We start from the raw sequence: 20204 nt of genomic DNA, 5'->3' as shown, positions 1-20204 counted from the left end.
GGGAACCATTTCCATGTGCATTTAAATTAACATACAAACAATTAAAAGTCTGTGTTCTAACGGAGGTTCTTAATCTGGCATAAAATTAACTAAAGCCTGTTTAATCACTAACGTCAAAATCCCACTGTCTGTTACCTCCGAGGAGCACAGACCCACCTGTGATCCGACCGTTGGCCTCCAGAGGTGGCTGCCAGCTGATGAGAACGGAGCGAGGACGCCCCTCACGGCTGATGACAGTCAAGTCTTTAGGGGCGGAGCTAGGCGCTTTGTTTTGGTGTGAGGAGAAAGGACAAATGTTAGATAGAAATCTGGAGAAAATGTTGGCTGTAATGGATAAAAGGCGAGAGTGCTTTAAGACTTGAAATAAACAGCATTTAAGTCAGATTTAGTCTGGATTTATATTTTAAGGATCAAGCGTGAACATAAATGTGCAGAGGATGCATTTCTACTGCCATGCTTCGCTTCTTCCACCGTACAAAGCAGTCAGTCGTTCTCTTCATCAACCATTACAGTTTTGTTACCGTGGAAACCAGATAGGAGCCAACGGAGCTCAAGATGTCCAGTTTAGTTTAGTCTGTTTAGTTAGTTTAGTATTTTCCCATTGAATTCTATGCATTTATGATCCTTTGATTGTATGTTTACTTTGTAATTACCAGTATGAAGCCCATTGAGACGACTGTTGTTGTGAATTTGGGCTGTACAAATGAAATAAAATTGAATTGAATTCAAACCTGCTTCCTGATAAAAGAGAAGATTTAACGTTTGAATGTTGAGGAGCGAGCTGCCGACGGATGTGGTAACAAGCAACAACCAGCTGTTTAAAGGTCTGTATCGTGTTTTTTTAACCCTTTCAGAGTAAACTATATCTATGTATAGAATAAAAATACATTTTACATTTGTATTACATATTTGATCATATAATAGCAGACTAAAGAATGAATTTTTCAAGGAAATATGAGTTATTTTTGGAGCTAATTTTCAGGCCCGAAAGTAAGACGCCTCTGGCTTTGAGGCCCCGCCTTTTGCTCCATGTGGGTACCGCCCATTTTATGACATCATCCTAAAGCCGGCCTCAGCAGCGTGTCAGCGTTTTGTCCAGGAAAACAAACAACATCCAAACTTTTACAAAGATGGATGTGTAGATTGTTTATATAAAATGAAAGTCGATCCCCGCAAGCTCCACTGAGAAAGTGGGTGTGTCTGTTAGCCTGGGGGCGGGGCTGGTAGTGTGGGTCCTCACTTTGTGATGTCACAATGTGAGGACCCACTCGTTTGGGTGGATTGGGAGGGGCTGGTGCTCAGAGAGCAGGTTTTTAGAGGGAAACTCAGAGATGTGTAAATGGATCAAAATGTCACTTTGGGTTGTTTTTGTGAGGAATAAACATTATAAAACAATTAAAAGCTCCAACCAGTTGATTTTGGATGAACAAGTTGGGAGTAGGAACAGTAGAGTTGATTAAATGAACAAATCTGTCATCTCCAACTTAGTTTCGTGATTCCATACATCTCGGTGCGTAATCGTGAGCAAAGAAACACACCGAATAAAGAAATGTCATCATTTTCAGAAATCCCAGTTTTCCTCTTATGCCCCTTTTTGAGCATAATTATTCTAAATTTTCAACATAAAGCAAGGCGTTCAACTCAAACATCATGACTCCCCCGTTTGCAGGTTTTCTGTGAAAGCATCATTTATCTATGGGATTACTGCAGTCATTGGGTTATCATTAAGAAACAGCTTCTAAGAGAAATACAGTGTTCCACCGTATAATTGTGCATGTTTTTTTCCATACGCTCTGTGTTCTCCATCCTGATTGGCTGTAGATCATCCCAATCAATCTCTGTGCCGTGTCTCCAATACAGAATCTGTTGAGTTTACTAGAAATGTACTTAAATCTTCAATCGCAAGCAGAACTTTGTCTTCATTCTATAATCCTGAACTTATTATCTATATGAAGGATTGAACTTTGAGAGTTTAAACAAGAGAGAGGGGTTTAAACATGCGGATAAAGTGTGTTTGAGCTTTACAGCCTTAAACATCATGTCACCTGTCAGGTTTTTTTAGAACGTATCCCCCCCGGATCAAAAGTCACACCCCCTTTCTTAAAGTTTAAGATGAAAATGCCTGTAGAAGAGCCCAAGCTGTTCATTTTATAGACGACTTCCACAATGGAGGGACAAGCATTTCTTTTAATTTATCCTTTTGCTCTATTTTTTCTCCAAATCTGAATATAATGATCCACTCGGAAATTTCCCGTGTGAAAATTCTTGTCTTTAAAACAGCACAGCTCAGATTTGGTGAAAACCTGCAGTTGCTGCTGGAGGAACGCTCTGAAAGTGAGGTCAGAGTGTGTGGGTAGATCTGCGCAGGAACCGAGTGGACTCCATCTGTTCACTCTGAATGTCAATGTATTCCAGGGGGCCTTGGGGAGCCGGTGGCACGATGCCGTTCACGCTTAATTGGGTAACAAATCCGCCAAACACGATTGTATACATCCTGAAAGTGATACCTTGACATTTTGATTTCAGTCTGCGGTGGGCTTTCATTGTTGCAGACTGTTGTTGTGTTGTTGCAGGGGGGAGTGAAGTTTTGCAGCGACTCTTCGCTGAACCAAGACGTGATTTCTGTCCATTGTTAAAGTCCTTGTTAAAAATAATTGCAGTTCAGGGTGGAGGAAGAGAATAAAGTTCTACAAGTCACTTTTTAAGCAGAACCTGGAGTGTTTACTCTCAAAAGGACATACGAAGAAAACAGATTTCTGGAGATGCTGGACCCCCACTCGAGCACCGGCTCCTCATTATGCTGCTGTTTTTTTCTGTCTTTGCTCCACTAAAAGTCATTACTTGACGCTGCAGCACCGTAGGAGAGGGGAGAACTGTACCTGCTTCATACGTCGTGGCGTGTGCCGTCATACTCCAGGTGCTGGACTTTCGACCTTTGGTTACCATGACAGCAAACTCATACATGGTGTTTGGTTTCAGGCCAGTGATGGTGTGGCTCAGAGCAGTGGTGTCTGCAGACTGAAAACACATTTGTGCAAATTCAAATCAATTCAATTTCTGTGCTTTCACTTCAGCAGCTGACTCAAAACATTCTAATCCCAGATTGAAGGTAAACGTTCTTATTTCGTCTGCACACCTGCTCTCTAGCTCAGCTTGCCAATTTCTTGTATTTTTTCACTTTAAAAATTGATTTTCTTTTGAATATTACTGGCTTTCACAGACTAGAACAGCGGCATTCTTCTTTTCTTTCTTTTTAATTAATGTGACTCAGAAAATTCCTCCCTTTCAGCCTGAGACTGAGGAAATGACACCTCCCTGGTGACCGACCCGGCTGTTTATAAAACTGAGCAGAGTGGGTGTATTTGCAGAACTTTTCTTTTATTACATTTCTGTGTTCACTTCCAGGGACTGAAAGACTAAAAAGTCTCCTTGAGAAACCTGACTTACATGGCAGGAAAAGTCATCAGATTCATTGAGTAGAACGGCCCGTGTGAACCAGAGAAGTGCTTTCTTTCATCTGAGAAGGATTTTAAATATTTTGTACATTTTAATTATAATTTCTTGTGGTTTTGTCAGAACGACCCAGAACTCCTGACTCTTTGTAAATCGCCTCGATTCTTCACGAGTCCAGTAATAGTGGCAACGCCAAGACACTCCTCTCGTTAGGAGGATCCTTGCACACCTTACCCTGCTTAAAGTTATATTCTTAACGTGACTTTTATAAATAGTGCTTTTGAATGAACAAGTTATACATTTTGGTAGTTAAAGATCGTGTCACACGTACATTTTCTACTTTTTCCACGGATGACATTTCGGTTTTCCGTGATACGTAAGGGTTAATGGCAGACGAAGTGTGCATTATCAGAAATGAACGCACGACGTGGAAGCCTGAGCCGTCCCACGCGAAGCAGAGGTCCGGGTGAATACTCAATTCTGATTGGCTGCCAGGCGTGGATTGAATAGTGATAATGCACAGTGATAACCGCACGCCTAAAAAAGTAGTTATTTAATAGCGTAAATGTTCTGCATCACTGTGCCGGCTTCTTTAGAACAAACCCTTCATCATCTGGACAAAAACAAGCGGTAGGAGGAGAACTTTCTCTCTGAACTGATGCTTTATTTAACCCATCGAGACCATCAGCATAGATATAGCTTTCCTTTGACGCTGCAGTCGAGGTCGGTGTTGGCTCAGCCGGCTAAGCGGCGCGGCACAACGTAAAAATTAGTCCAGACCGAAAAATACTAAAAACTGATTGATTATCTATTTCTTTTGTAAGTGACCATGAAATAAGTGGGATAATGGCGTTCCAAGTGTGCATTGTCAGAATTTAATTCACTTCGAGGGAGCAACCGTTCTCTGCTCCGCATCGGATGGTTCAAGCTTCCACGGCGTGCGTTAGTTTCTGATAATGCACACTGCGTAACCCTTACTTACTATGTAAAACTTACGCAGTTGCGAGATGCATACACAAATTGGTATCTTTCCACGACTGTTGCACGCATGAACCACCAATGTATAACTAAAATATCGCGTATACGGCACATGTATCATGTTAAGATTACTAAACTGACCTACAAATAACTAATAAATTGCATATAAACGGCACAATAGTCACACATCATGTTCTAGGTTGGTTTACGTGTTCTTTTATGGTTTATTTGTACTTCTTCCATGGATTTAACGTAGTTCATTCATTTTACATCTGTGAAAATTGCATGTAAGACCACAGCTTTCTGCCTTTTTCAACGTATATTCACATGTGACCAATTTGATCTGTGCTATCTGCACTAAATCGACGTGGCGGATGTGTGACGTGGCCTTAACAACACAGTCTTTTTCTGAGATTACACTGAACCGAATAAACGCGTTAATGGAAGTCATGAGTGCTGTAGATGAAGATAATTCAATTGTTGGCAGTCAGGAGTTGCTTAGTTTTGTTCAAGTTCCACTTTCAACTGGCAAATTAGCACCATAATAGGTATTTCATTAATCAAGCCCTTAAGCATTCAGACATAATGCATATATGCAGAGTTGTTCAGACATATACATATGTCTAAGGGATTTTATTTCTGCTGCTACACTAAAGTGTTTTTTCCGTAGGTTACATCATAAAGTAGTTTGGCCTAAAACATTATTTTTGCATAGTTACGGTCAAGAATCCTCAGTTCAGGTTCCTACCTTGTACTTCCCACTTGTAGAGTAGCTGCTCTTCCACTTGACAGAGTAATACCGGACCTCAGAGGATTTCTGGTTCTTCGTCATGGAGTTGTCGGCCCACGACATCCGCACAGAGTCCGAGGACAGAGCTACAGCTTGGACCCCGACAGGAGGGATCATGGGAGTGCTGGTGTCTGGCATGGGAGTGGGGTATTTATCAAAGAGGTGGAAGAGGTCATCTTCCAATGGGTCTATGGGGTCTGACGTGAGGCGGGTAACATTAACCAAGATGTGGAACAATGGTAACATAAAAAATACAATAAACAAGCAGTTTAGCGATTAAGAAATGAGGAATGGAAGAAATTGTAAAGGATAAAAAAGATTCAAGTTTGGAATTGCCATGCAACAAAGAAGGGAGAAGGAGGGAGAATGGTGATGAAATGAAAAACAGGAGAAAGAGGAGAAAAGACAAAGAGTAAAAAGAAGTGCAGGTCAGAGCCGTTATTCTACACAGGGATTGGAGCCACATGAAGCTCACACAGCCAAAGCTTTGGAGAAAAAAGATTTCACTGACAGAACTATGCCAAGTCAAGTTTTCTTTTCAGGAAGTTCAACGTTTCCTGTTTACTTGGATACTCTAGAAGAGATGAGGGCTGTGTGGGGGTCAGTGGCCCCAGCCATTGAGACAGCACATGCTGCTTTCAGGTGCATTCAGAAGTATAACAAACATCACCATGTGTTACAAATGTTCGTGTTTGGCTGAAGGAGCACCTGGAGGCAGCAGAAGACACACAGAAAGAACATGTACACTAAAGGTTTCGGATGCAGACTTTACGCCTCCAGATCTAACGGAAGCAGAAACAAAGACGGGAGGATGTACAGAGAGAGGCAAACTCGGCTTTTTTTTAATTTTTTTTTTTTATTTTTTTACAGTTTAAAGACATTTATTCAATTTAAATCTTTCAAAGTGCCAGTATTTTCATTCAAACATTCAAACTCGGCTTTTTAAGATGCTAACTTTGTTTTCTGGTCCACGGCAAGTCAATGGTGGTGTTTATTATTGTACAATTAGATAATAAAGGAATAAAGGAGGTAAACAATGTGCTTTTCAATGCCGGAACATGTTTATGACCTTTAGATTGCTAAAATGTTATTCACTGAGCTCATTAGAGTGGACAGATATTTTTAAGATCTACGACCTTCATTTAGGCATATTTTGTAAATGATGACGCTGTTAGAATTAGACTGACAGATAAAGAAAGCAGTGAAGGTGAAGCCCTGATCAATGCTGTATTTAAGGTTCGTGTTTCACATGTGCAGAACTGACTTTACTAAAACCAACAACAGTTGCATTCACAGATCAGTTTCTGCAGCACAAATTTCTAGATTATCCTGCAAAAGATGTTTTTTGCCTGACTTGTGTTTTAACTAGGGACGTCCCCATCAGGTATTTCATTTGGGTTAAATTTGGGTTAATGACATCACTGATCTCCAGGAGTACACAGAGACTGTCACATCCTACATGAGGAAGTGCATGGACGATGTCACAGTCACCAAAACCATCACCCTTCGAGCCAACCAAAAGCCATGGCTGACAGGAGACGTCCACAGACTCTGCAGGGAACGGAATGCTGCCTTCAGAGCTGGGAATGAAGCTGGTCTGAGAACAGCCAGGGCCAACCTGTCACGAGGCATCAGGGTGGCCAAGAGGGAGCACTCCAGGAAGGTGGCTGACCGATTCAGCGACAGTGGTGACACCAGGAACCTGTGGCGGGGCATCCAGACCATCACGGATTACAAGCCCGCCCCACAGGCCTGCGACTACTCTACCCCTCTGCTGGACCAGCTAAATACCTTCTTTGCCCGCTTTGAGGCAGACAACAGCATCCCGGCACAGAAGACTCCTCCCCCTCCCAGTGACCTAGTGCTGATGCTATCACGTGACAGCGTGAGGCGCTCACTGGGAAGGATTAAGCCACAGAGAGCCCCAGGACCTGACAACATTCCTGGCTGTGTCCTGAGGAACTGTGCTGATGAGCTGACAGATGTCATCACCGACATCTTCAACCTCTCACTGAGCCAGGCTGTTGTCCCCTCATGCTTCAAAGCCACCACCATCATCCCGGTCCCAAAGAAGTCCTCTCCCTCCTGCTACAATGACTACCGCCCGATCGCTCTCACCCCCATTCTCATGAAGTGCTTTGAGCGGCTGGTCATGCAGCACATCAAGTCTACCCTCCCCCCCACTCTGGACCCCTACCAGTTTGCATATCGGTCAAACCGTTCGACCGATGATGCCATCTCAACAGCCCTCCACTCAGCCCTCACTCACCTGGAAACAAAAGACTCTCATGTCAGAATGCTATTCATTGACTTCAGCTCCGCCTTCAATACAGTCATCCCCCAGCAGCTCATCCACAAGCTAGACCAGCTAGGACTCAACACCTCCCTGTGTAACTGGCTGCTGGACTTTCTGACAGGGAGACCACAGCAGTTCATGTCTGCAGCATCATGCAGACCTTCTACAGGGGGGCCATCGAGAGCATCCTGACCAGCTGCATCACCGTGTGGTACGGAGCCTGCAACGCGTCCTGCCGGAAGACTCTGCAGCACATTGTGAGAACAGCTGAGAAGATCGTTGGTGTCCCTCTTGCTGGCCTCTCAGACATTTACTGCTCCCGCCTCACCCGCAAAGCCATCAGGATTGCAGGGGACCCCTCACACCCATCCCAGAGACACTTCAACCTGCTGCCATCAGGGAGGAGGCTGCAAAGTCTGCAGGCCAGAACCAGCAGACTAAAAGACAGTTTCCTCCATCAGGCGATAAGGACACTCAACTCCCTCCCTGCCCTCCCCCCTCTGGCCCCTCCACTCCGTCCTACAAGCCCACACTGAAAACTTTCACAACAGTTCAGACCACCACCTTCACCAAAGACTGCCGTCACTAACTCATCCACTTACTGTTCTCAGCACTGTTGTCACTTTAAACTGCCACTTTAACCATCTCATTGCTCTCTGCACTGTTTAGACTACTGTTATTCTTCTTATTATTGCTGTCTTTTTATCTATTTTTTAAGTCGTTTATTTATTTATTTTTCATATGCTGCTTGCACTGTGGGGTGAGAGGAAAGCAATTTCATCTGTGCTGTATGTCTTTATGGATGCAGTACATTTGACAATAAAGCCGACTTTGACTTTGACTTTGACTTTGAAGTATCCGTCGATACCATGTCCCGATGCTCATCCAATACTTTTGTAACACATTTAAAAATTTGAACCAACTTAATAAACAGATCCAGTTTTTTCCCCCTAAGTTTCTTTTATCCACCTTCCATAACCATTTAGCACTCAAAAAGAGCACTTCTGTAAAGTAGCTTCAACAATCAAGTTAGATTAGTGCAACTATGTCAATTAGTAAAGAAAAGTGAACTATTACCTGGTAAGAGCAGGTGATACATGTGAGAAAGTTTGGTGACTGTAGCTTTAGTATCTGCAGAACTATTTTTGATCAGTCCATTTTTTATCATGGAGATCTGATTCATATCTCTATCAAAAACTATAAAAATTAATGATGACACTCTTTTAAAACTGTTTCATATGATAATGAATATTAATGACTAGCTCATTTCATGAAACAATATATATATAAATATTTTCAGAGAATGTGGAATTCATATTTAACCTGTTGAGACCAGCAGTCCACATGTCTGAATATCCCATTTGGGGTTTTATTACAGCAGCAGGTGATTCTGCTTAGCTGGCGCTCTGTCAAAGACAAACATAGAATCAGATCTCCACGGGTTGAATCCCTTTCTCCTGCAGCAGCGTCCCACCGCGCCGGTGTGTCGGCAGCACGCAGAGCGCCATTCTTTTTGAAAACAACCAGATTTTTTTTCTGTTAAAATGCCTTTGTAGGTGGTTGTTTGTGTTAACCCAATAGAGACACTTGAAATATTTCAAAAAACAGTTATTGATCTGAAAGTCCAAATCTGAGCTAGCTTAGCTCAGCCACACTGTTTTTGTGCGCCTCCTGCTCAAAGTAGCGGCACAATAAAATGTGGTGATCCGTTCATAATCTGCAGACTTCTAATATGGTATTTATCTGGAACAATAAGTCTGAAATATAAAGCGCTGATCATGATAAGACTAAAGTAAATGTCCGATCCTTGATTGGGCTACAACATCCGATTTTGACCAAGTCATAAACCGCGTGTTCAGGTTCGATTTCCGATGACTTGATTGGATCCGGACATCCTTAGGCTATGTCCGAATTTCCTCCCTTCTCCCTAACTACAAAAAAAACAATAGAGTTCTGGTGCCCTGTATTTTATCAGCGATTTGGACAACACGCTCAGTCCTGTTTCTGTTTTTTTCAACACCAAATATGATGTCACTGATTGTGAAAATATAATCAATGAGAGTTCTGGGAAATTTTGGCATTATAGCTTCGGACAGGCACTTTGTCGTGCACTAGTGAATAATGAAGGATATCTGACACAGCTCTACTTTTAATGTGGGCAAAATGTGGCGTTTTCTTACATTTGATACTTCACATAAGAACCAAACTGACAGAACGTTAGATTTTTATAAATAAAAATGCTAAATGAAAGGAGAAAAAATCTTTTCCACAGTAAAGATTCCTAACAAATCAATTTAGTTGAGGTTAAGAAGCATCGTGCAAAATTATTCAAACACCAAGGCAGCCCACTTTCATTTAGCAGCTAAAATGTGCCAGCTAGACTCAACGGTTTAAGCTACTGACTCGCCTGCTGGCCATGGCGTTCAGCTCAAGGGAAAATTATTGGAAAAGATAAAGAAAAACCTTTTGTGTTTTGTATGCAGTGTACTGAAGTGCTGAGAGAATCAACAGTGGCATCTAATGTGTTGTGTTTGAAGAGAAATGTACAGCTGGAGGCCAACAAAGAGAGTGAGACAGAAAGAGATTGATGAGGGAGGTGTTTGGGGCTGTGAGGCGAGCTGCAGCAGACAGCGTTGTGGTTAAACTGGTCGCCCAGCATCCCAATAAAGCTCCTGTTGAACAGAATACTAATGCGCGTCTAGTCTAGCAAGCTTCTTTCCAATTGCACACCGTGTGTACTTCCATCACTCATTGCACATCTTTTTTCCATATCCTCACTTTTGGCCATCAATCCCACCTTTTTCATTTGTTATTCTTTCATTCTGACATCACAGCATCATCTCGTCTTTTGACCCAAGCCTACGTTTCCAGTCTCTGTTCTTTGCTTCTCCATCTGAGTGCAGCCAGTGTTTTCTTCTCAAGTTCCTCTACATCTTTCTCCTGCTGTTCTGTCCTCCTCTATCCTTTCCTTCCAACTCTCATCCCCTCTCCATCACGTCCCCCACCCCACCCAACTCTCTGCGGTCCTCAAGTCATTGATTAAGTGGTGGTTTGGCGGCTGGCTGGGGATCCGTTTTGCCTCTGCAGTGTGGGGGCGGCGAGGCGAGGACAAGGCAGTATATTAACAAGGATCCCACTCTTAATGAGCCGTTTTTTAAAGCTCTCATAAAAAGCTCTCCAGCAGGCTGCTGCCATCGTAGGACGGCTAGTGTGCGCGTGTGCATGCGTGTCTGTGTGTGCTGTCGCCGCTCAACCTGGTTGAAACAGCCTGAGTTTGAGTTTCTGCCCTCTGGATCAGCTCACTGTCTTATTGCATTTCCATGATAGACTGTTGGTTTTGGGTTTTATTCCTACATCAGTCAACTGATCTTTGAAAAATTGCAGGAGTCTCCATGTAGAACAACTTGTGTGACACAGGAACCTTTCTCTACACAGTTTGGGTCAGAGGACTTTGGGCTGAATGACCACATTCTGAACAGAACCAAACGGCAAAGTAACGTGTTTTACATCAAACCCTGATTTTGGGGTTGCCTTGTATTTTTGACTTTTTAGCAGTATTCAGGATCCCATAAGACTGATTTCCACTCGTCTGTCTGCAGTGTGACTCCGTTGCGTTGCACTGACGCAAAAAACTAGAACATTCATTGATAAATTGGAATCTTTACTTCGCCTCAATCACGACTGCGTCTCATATCCGGTCTCTTTGCAACACAAACTTTACGCAGGAGTTGTATTTCCAGTCTGTTGACACGTCAATGTCACTGAAATCGGTAACAGGTCCAGGTTTAAAAAAAAAAACACTTCTTTTGTACTTTCAAAATAAAACTTGATCAAATTCTAATTTCTATTTAAGGTGACGTGCCTACCTCACTAACGCATGTTAACTGCAGACAACACCGGTGTCCATTTTTGTCATGGACAACAAACTTTTAGCACAAAGGCATCAATTATGACCCAAAATGTGAATTTTACAAGGGCTCGGTGAGCAAGGAGACGACTTGGGGCGGCAGTGCTTAAGTCTTGGGCGAGTGAAGAGAGCGCGACGAACTAGACATGGGGTGGCAGGACTAATCACTCCTCGGGGAGCCAGAGAGGAGGGGGAACGGATCGGAGACGCAACGGAGACATCACTAAGGTTGGCTCTGAAAGAAATGTCATGCTTACTTTAATTTCTTTCTCCATAGTTTTAAGTTCCAGTGGAGAGTTTTAGTTTATGAGCTGTTTAGACATGGACGCCTTTGAGTAGTTCAGGTCACGTATGTTACTGACCTCGTTCTGAAATATGTTGGACGCATTTTCCACAATGGATAGCATGTGAGATGTTTGAGTCTCACTGTTCAAGGTGTGAATTGCTGTGAAAATATCTGGGGAGGAGATTCGAGACCACATTGAAAGTGTTTGATAGGTGACACCTGAGGACAGCCCAGTTTTACCGTTTAACACAGACGCCATCTTCGCAAACAGCCGTTTCATCAATCACAGGGATAAGGCTAAGCTAAAATGGCACACCTTGTCCCTTAAATTCAGGTCTGTGGCTTGGACTTGACCTGGAAAGCTGGGTTTCCTGTGAACCCTGAGTTGTTAAAGATGTTTACCTTCATCCTCACAAAAAGGTCTGTCACTCAGCGCAGCAACATGTACAACAACATTCCATCTTATAAAAAGTTTGACTAAGGCAATCATTCGTTGCGACGTTTGTTGCTTTTTCTCAGCATTACTTGCCTAAAAAAAGATAACATTGTTTTAAGGAAGGAGGCTGAAGCCCAGCAGAGAGCAGATCTGTGATTTAGGCTGTTTTTGCACATTTGTCTTGATGCTTCTGTGACCTGTTGATCTCCATAACTGTGTAGTGTTTTGAGGAAGAATAAGTAGATACCCCTGCTCAGAGTATAATGAGGGTTCCCTTTAATGGTATTTTGTAAGTTTACATAAACATCCATCCACTCATTCATCTACTGTATCGCTTTTGGAGTCGCAGTGTTGCTGGAGCCTATCCTACTATTGAGAGAAAGTGGGGTACAGCCTGGACCGGTTGTTAGTCTTTTTCAGGGCCACACAATCACACACATTCCTACAAAGAGACCCTTTAGAATCATCAGTGGACCTATAAAGCCTGTTTTTTGGACTGTGGGAGGAGAAAAACCCACACAGAAAGAACCCAGCTGGGATTTGAACCAGGACCTTCTCGCTGTGAGACAAGGGAAAGGTCCCAAGAACTGCTGCACCCTGGAGCTCCTAACATAAACATTTACCCCTAAATGGTTTTTCAGGTTTTATTGTCAGCTCATCTGCTCTGTCTTGTCTGTTTTCTTGCTCTCCGGGTTTTGTCATGTTTGTTTTTTGAACTTTTCTGCCAATAGGCCGGGTCTCTCGGGTCCCACAGTACCAGCTCCTGACATCCGGGTGACACCCTTCCTCTCCAGAGCCAGTTCTGAAATGTTGACACGTGTTTTCAGGACTTCTGGAATAGATTTTTGTCATGCCCTTTCTTCTGGCAGAAAAATACTTTTAATTAGCTGCAGCTCGTTCAAAAGTTGGCTGCAAGCCTCTTAACCAGGACCAGAAAGTAGTCAGCTTTAAGATGGACTTCAAGATTCTTTTTTCAGTTTATAAATATCTTAATGGAGTTGGACCTGCTTTTAGTTTATGATCCTCCCACAGCCCTTAGGTCCTCAGGTGCAGCTCTAACGTGGTTCCCTTAGAAAGTGTCACAGCAGTGCGTGACGCGTAACGAGACACAGAAAAGCGTGTAAAACGTGTTATCAGCTGTTCTAAAATAAACGTTCTAACAATTCAACAGTTGGACTCTTTTTTTCCTCTTTGATAACACGACAATCGTTGCTTTAAATTTGACCTTGTGAGCCGTTTTGACTGGTTAGATCACGTGACCACCGACTATGTGGGCGTTTTGGTTCAGTTGTTCTGCTCCAAGAACGGAAGCTGAGTACGATTGGAAACCAACCGAGACCACCTCCAAAGATGGTTTCTGGTCCCGGACCAGGGTCTGCTTGGGTGTATGAGACTCAAACATACTAGTTCACTTAAAGTGGATCAAATATGTCCAGTCTGAATATACCCGAGGAGAACTGGACTGAGTGGCTGTGACGTCACCCGTAATGTGCCTTCCTTCCAGCTCCAGCAAAAAAGAATTTCATTCAGTCGCCATTTTTGTGCCATTGATGGGTCCTGAGTCAACGTTTCTATGGCAACTACCTTCACCAATCAGGAGTGAGCTTGTTAGAAGTCCACACCTTCCATTGAAAGCAAACTGAGGAGAATCTGTCAATCAAACATTTCCAACATTCGTGGAGGGGCCCAGAAGGCACCACATGCTTTCACTGAGGCATCTGATTGGGCAGTTTATAACTTAAATATCTTGCAACGATATATGTATTTATACTGTACACATATTTTACGATGAAAAAAGGATTATCAAGAAGATGTTAAAAAGGTATCAGATCCAGAACGGTTCTTCTGACCAATAGAATGACTGAAGAACAGCTGGTCATTCTCTATAGACGTCTACGGGATTCTGGCTTCTTGGAGCCACTTCCTGGAACGCCAGGGGGGAGGGGCTACTCTGTCCAGGTCTCTTAAACAGTAAATGGGTAGCTCACAGCATCAGTGACATTATTGTCACACTTACTCTTGCTGTAAATGTTTCTTCATTTTAAAATATTAAAAACTTCAAAAGCATTTCACATTTCTGTGACAGACATCACCAAAGTAAACATAATAATGTGAACAACAGACGCTTTTAAAAAACGAACCTACCACACTAGAAATGTCACTGACTATGTTAACTCCAACCCTGGATATAAAATAAAACATCATACACTGCGTTTAAATTCAGCCGTTATAGACCTTAGATCTATGCTCTTAACGGTGAGTTCCATCTGCATCTATACTTGAACAAAGGCCAGCGTCTGTGTTTCTTCACCGTCCCCCTGCTCCCATCTCCCCTCCTCTGTTGTCCTGGCCTTTCGCTCGATGGTCCGTCTTATGGTCCGCGTTCATTTCTCTGTCCCTGTTGCTCTTCCCACACGTTATTTTCACGTCTGTCACATCCCTCTCTCTGTTTCTTCTTACAGTGTTGGCTTTTACTCTGCATGTCTGACCACATCAGCCCTCTACTTTTCACGGCCTGCTCTGTCACCTCGTCGTATCTCACACAGCTCTTCCAATTCAAAGGGAAATTGGAAGCATGATCAAATTTAGACAGAGGGTTTTGAAGATGATGCTTCCACAGAGCTCGCCGAAGTGAAATGTCTTCTCTGCTAGCTGTTCTTATGACTGTCGCCACATCGTGAAGGCTGAAAACCCTCAAAATGTGACGTTTTCATGAAGATCATAAAGGATTTATGTCCGCTGAGGGCTGCTGGGTGAGAGGAGAAGGGCCGACTGTTTAATTTATGAGTTGAAACTTGGCTGAGACTTGGATCCATTTCATTAATCTCACTTTTGGAACTGATGTTCTGCAGGAAGGCCTAATGAGTCTCCATCGCAGATATGGTAAAAGCATTGTTGAAAGTCATCGCACTATAAATAAAACATCAGTGCATTATATTGAAAACGCTTCATAAACATAATATAAGGATGAGATGAGGAAGTGATCTTTTTGTTTCTGCCTTGGATCTTCTAAAAGTCGCTCATTTACAGCTCAAAACAGTAATTATTAATGTCATCACTCTAAATCAGGCTGACAGATTATTTGCTTTCCTGCTACACTTGAAGTAATGAAGAGGTTACACGTAGCATTCCTGTTTACACTGTAGCTGTTTTTTAAAGAGCAGCTGCGTTTTGTTGCTAGGGTACAACTGCTAATAAGGCTTCATGCAAAGGCACTCATGCTAATAGCGTTTAAATATTTGATAAAACTCTAATGTGTTGCCAGGAAGCAGATCATGGAATCCCACTCTTAATCGCCTGTGATTTTGATATTTCATGTCGAATTGTGACACAAATTGGCAGCTTCCTGATAGAAAAGTGAGCAGGAATGATGAACTGACCAGTTAGAGGGAATTAAGCCTTTGTCATCTAATGGGGAGATCGTTACACTTTTTAGCACTCCAAGAAATAGATCAACCGGCTGCACTAAATCCTCTGCTGTCAAACATAAAGCAAAGAAAAGACGCCTTAAATATCAATAATTAAAAAAAATGATGATGTTCTGTTATCTACTGTTTCCTTATGGAACAGATCAATTTTTAAAATCACTACCCAGATAAATATAACTAATATTGCTGTCATAGTTGTTAAAGCAGACTGTAAATGTTATTACTGTATCTAACAATACAGAGAAATAGGCTGCTACTGAGTTGTGCACCAAGGTGTCGCCGTCTTTAATTTTAGAAATTTGTTTTTTCTTCTGCCTTAAGTGTCACACACAGCCACTACGTACATTTTTTGCCCATTTTCTCCGTATAAAGTTTTATTCTTTCCTGAGCCATGCGTGATCTACGTAATCTATACGTCTTTCTTATGTTTGTCGATGTGCTCAGACGTCCGTTGAGGGTTTCAGCCGTCGGGTTTTTACGTCAATTCAGTTTCGAGTTGTTCAATATTTTTGCTCGGTTGAGAATTACAAAGTTTATGTTTTTTTTTTACATAGTTTATATGCAATTATTACGTAAATCACACGTAATAAATTGCACAATACAATTGTGCGTGATTTTTGCTAGATACATATGCAAATTTGTGTCTTTCCTCGACCGTTCCACGTATGTCTAACGGACGAACCACCAATGTTTCTTTTCTGTCACGTGTTCGGCGCACATATCACGACAAACCTACGTAATTGACACACAAATCACCAATGAATTGCATGTTTACAGCGCAATAATCACACACGCTTCATGTTCTACGTCAATTGACATGTCCTTTACGGGGTTTCTTTGTACTTCTGTGGTTTAATGTGGTTCATTTATGATACATCTGTAAAAGATTCACATAAAGATCACAACTTTATTCACTTTTTCTGTGGCTGTTTCTTCAAATCAAAATAACAAATGGTCCCTTTATCTGCTTTTAACAGACTTCTTTTATGTTCTAGTTTCTCTATCTTGCTGTCCAAAGTCTCTGTCCTGTTTTCAGAATCAGAATCAGAATCAGAATCAGAAATACTTTATTGATCCCACACGTGGGAAATTTGTTCGTTACCATAACAACTGACAGGAAAAAAAGAGTAAGAATAATATAAATAAAAATAAAAAAAGAGAACAAGGAAAATTTCCCGACTGTTACTCTGTTACCTGAACTATACTTCTGCAGTCTGTTACAGTCTGGTGGCTTCAGCCCAACAGCCCATCTAAACACCCACTTTACACAAATGTACATCAGTGTGTAACATTTACAACTTTCTAACAGAAAAATCAAAGTGACTTGTGACTTTAGAAAATGCTTACTCAGGCAAAAGCTGCTCTGGAGAAGCACTTTTCATCCCACACTACTGTAAGCTAGAGGGCTGCAGCTTCTGAGCGCACAGAAATGTGTTTATTTTGCAGCCCTTTGAGTCTGAGTACAAGATGCATGTTCAAGATGCATGTCATTTATAATTCAGACTAACAGTATTGTGGTCAGAATTTCTGATCTGGTTTCTGTTTATGGTTACCACAGTTGCTTCTCATCACTCACTTCACTTAGAAACGGTCTTACGTTTGCCTTTTTTCAGATCCTATTGCTTTCATTGAGTGTTTCTGTCAGTTTTCTTCACTGTCCTTGTCTTCCTCCTAAAGCTTTCCTTAAGGTTTGAATCTGTCCCCCTACTCTGCCTACTTCGGGCACAGAGAAGCGTACTTTCTTCCCTTACGCCTCATCCACTCACCTCATTTTATAGGTAAACATGTCAGCGATGTCCGATTCAAACAAAGATGCTCTTAAAAAACAGCTATAGTGTAAATTTCCGGTTCTCACATTGGCATAGCCTTCATTTTCTGAGCTGAGCTGCAATTTATTTTTAAACGTATTAATTATACTTCATCAGATGATGGCTCACGGGGTTATTTTTGATAATTGCATGTGTTCTTACCTGTCAAAGATCGGGTGACAGCGCTCTCATATAGAGGAACTCCCTCGCCAGCGTTATTAAACGCCTTCAGAGAAATTACGTAGTGTGAGCTTGGCTCTGAGGGGGAAGCAAGAAGACTGAATCAGTGATTGTTTATGACTTGCAGCACAGACAATTACCATTTTATGGCAGAATTCATTATGCAACATTTAGGAAATGAATGGAGAAGAATTTAAAGGTCAAGGCCTTTTTTGACGGAGCTAAGCTGACAAGCAACTACTGTTGCTTTTGGGCACTTTAACAAACATTTGAAGACTTCAATCAGGTTTTAAAGAAGTGACTTGTTTTCCTGACGTGAACTAATTGCCAGGCAGCGGTTCCTCCTGCGTCTTGACTGCTGATACACGATGCAACACGCTCTCCACATACCGTCAAACTCTTGCACAAATAAAACAAACTCCCCCTCTGCTCCCCGGATGCCTTGCCACATGAATTAATGATCACTATGAATTATGAATGCCATGTACACATGCACTCAGTCCCATGTGTGTATGCAACACAATTGCTTGATTTTATTTTTTCATTATCCTTCCATTATCAGACCTCAGAGGGAAATTTTCAACTATGCATAAAAAAATGTGTCCAATTTGTTTTTGTCTTCTCCGGCATGCAGATGCCTTGCTGTACTCTCACCAGAGAGGATCTTGTGTCTTTTCGGACCTTCCCAAATTGAATTTTACTCCTCAAGCATTTCCTATTAGATTTTTTAAATTATTGATCATAATTAAATAGGCATTTTATCATCATAACGTGTTAAAGGCAGAGTGACGGGCTGAGTCGGCGTTTTGTTGGTGGTAAGAGGTGGAGCTGAGAATCTCTTTTGTATTGTAAATCCATCAGAAACTGGGAGTTTTTTGGCACTGATGTTATAAACAGACCTTAAAATTGCATCTACTCGATGTTCTTGGCTCAGAGGAAAATACAACAGAACGGAGAATTCTGCCAGTTGACTCTTCAGCCAGATACTGAGCAGATTTATTAACACAGTCAATGTGAAGTAGAAACAATTTAGAAACATATTTTTCCTCATGATATTCTTCACAAATATTTACATTTTGAGACCTTCTTACACCGTAACCAATGGAGACGGGTGTGACTTAGGCTGACACAGAAGAAAAGAACCACAAGAACCTTTCTCCTTACGAGAAGAACATTTTTTTTTCTTTAACTTGTCCTGTCCGACTGGACACGAGAAGAACATTGACATGCAATCTCAGAGTGATCATCTTGCTTTGGTATGGAGATGTGACGACATGCAGGTTTGCCAGGCTTAGACTTATGGCGTACACTCACTGCCTGTTTAACCACAAACAATAAATGTGGTAAAATCACAGTTATGCCAGTTATACATACTGTTCTACTGTGCTATGGGTATGAGCATGCATATCTGTGCGCGTGTGATAAGTCAAACAGAAAAACACATCTCTTGAATTTTTCATCTACATCTTGTATTCCAATGCGCCTAAACTGCAGTTTATGCACAAATGGCCAAATAAAAACCTTGAACATATGTTATCTCAGCCACTTTCCAATGTGCTCACACAGTTTCATTATTCAGATCTTTATCTTGTCAATATTTTTTGATTTTTCAGCTCCATCATTTCACCACAGTGGTAGACTGTGTGCGTTATACTTTCTGTACTGACTGTCTACACGTTACATGCATTTTTGGTGTGTGCACGACATTTGGTTGTCAAGAATAATTACCAAACAAAGACATCAGGACATTGGCTGTCAAGGTCTGCTTCAGTGCAGTCACAGCAGTGTAAGAATTGGATCATAATTAAATAGTCATTTACCTAAATCGTTTTCAACAGAGCCTGCCTTTTGCACTACATGGTATTTCAGTGATACATGTTCCATTGATGGAGCATTGATGAGGGAGAGCAGTGGGGGGAGAGACAAATACCAATCTGCATATTCATAAAGTTGCTATACCAAGGTGGTTTGGGAAGTGAATGTTTGTGTTCTCAGAACGCCTTTTGTGTACTCTTTCTGCCCTTACCAAGGTTCTCAATGGAGTAGTATCTCTGCTTGCTGTCCACTCGGACCGTCTCGGCGTAGGGACTTCCCACTCCGTAGCCAATTATGTAGCCTCTAACCAGGATGTTGGGGCTGAGGGGCGGAGTCCAGGACATGATGATGCTGTTGGGAAGCGGTCTGACGTGCAAAGAACTGGGCTGGTCGGGTACTTGACTCTCTGCAGGGTTGAGGTTGTTGCAAAAACCAGTAAAAGCAAAAGACAAAGACACCTCAGAAACTTAAAATCATCATGAAATAAACTACAAGCATCCATACTTCAAGCAAGTGCGGTTAGCCAACGGTAACCTTTTTAGCACAGTAATCGGACCTTTACAAGGCCTGACACTTTCTGTTATTCCTCAGCATCAGATTAGATCAGATTACCGTGCTCTCGGTCCCCAAAGGCAGACGCTTCATATTGCTTTATTGAGTGATGATCGATTAAAATGAGATTTGTGTCTCCCTTTGTCCCAGTCAAGAAACATAGTTAGTATAGATGTGTTTGTTGTTTTATCTCTGCAGCTTCCTCCTTGCCAGGACAAGAAAGTTCTGAGCATCAGCCTGAGGTCAGCTTTTCCAATTATTCTGAAGAGCAATAT

General features: G+C 42.0%; 1 protein-coding gene across 4 annotated transcripts in view; it reads right to left on the bottom strand.

Annotated features, from left to right (window-relative positions):
* Positions 1-20204, bottom strand: part of dcc (DCC netrin 1 receptor) — a 277076-nt gene that overhangs the window by 56795 nt on the left and 200077 nt on the right. For 2 of the 4 annotated variants that reach the window (XM_078955556.1, XM_011482137.4), the window contains exons 15-19: positions 19589-19783; positions 17545-17640; positions 5180-5418; positions 2880-3018; positions 157-264 (exon numbers count right to left, since the gene is read on the bottom strand). In XM_078955556.1, the coding sequence (XP_078811682.1) occupies positions 157-264; positions 2880-3018; positions 5180-5418; positions 17545-17640; positions 19589-19783 (777 nt within the window). The remainder of the gene's footprint in view (positions 1-156; positions 265-2879; positions 3019-5179; positions 5419-17544; positions 17641-19588; positions 19784-20204) is intronic. The other 2 variants (XM_078955557.1, XM_078955558.1) reach the window with 1 other exon arrangement.

The sequence above is a fragment of the Oryzias latipes genome, chromosome 12, assembly GCF_053564925.1.
Source record: "Oryzias latipes strain Hd-rR chromosome 12, Olatipes_Hd-rR_3.1".
Taxonomy (NCBI): domain Eukaryota; kingdom Metazoa; phylum Chordata; class Actinopteri; order Beloniformes; family Adrianichthyidae; genus Oryzias; species Oryzias latipes.
This window is presented reverse-complemented; position numbering and strand designations above follow the sequence as displayed.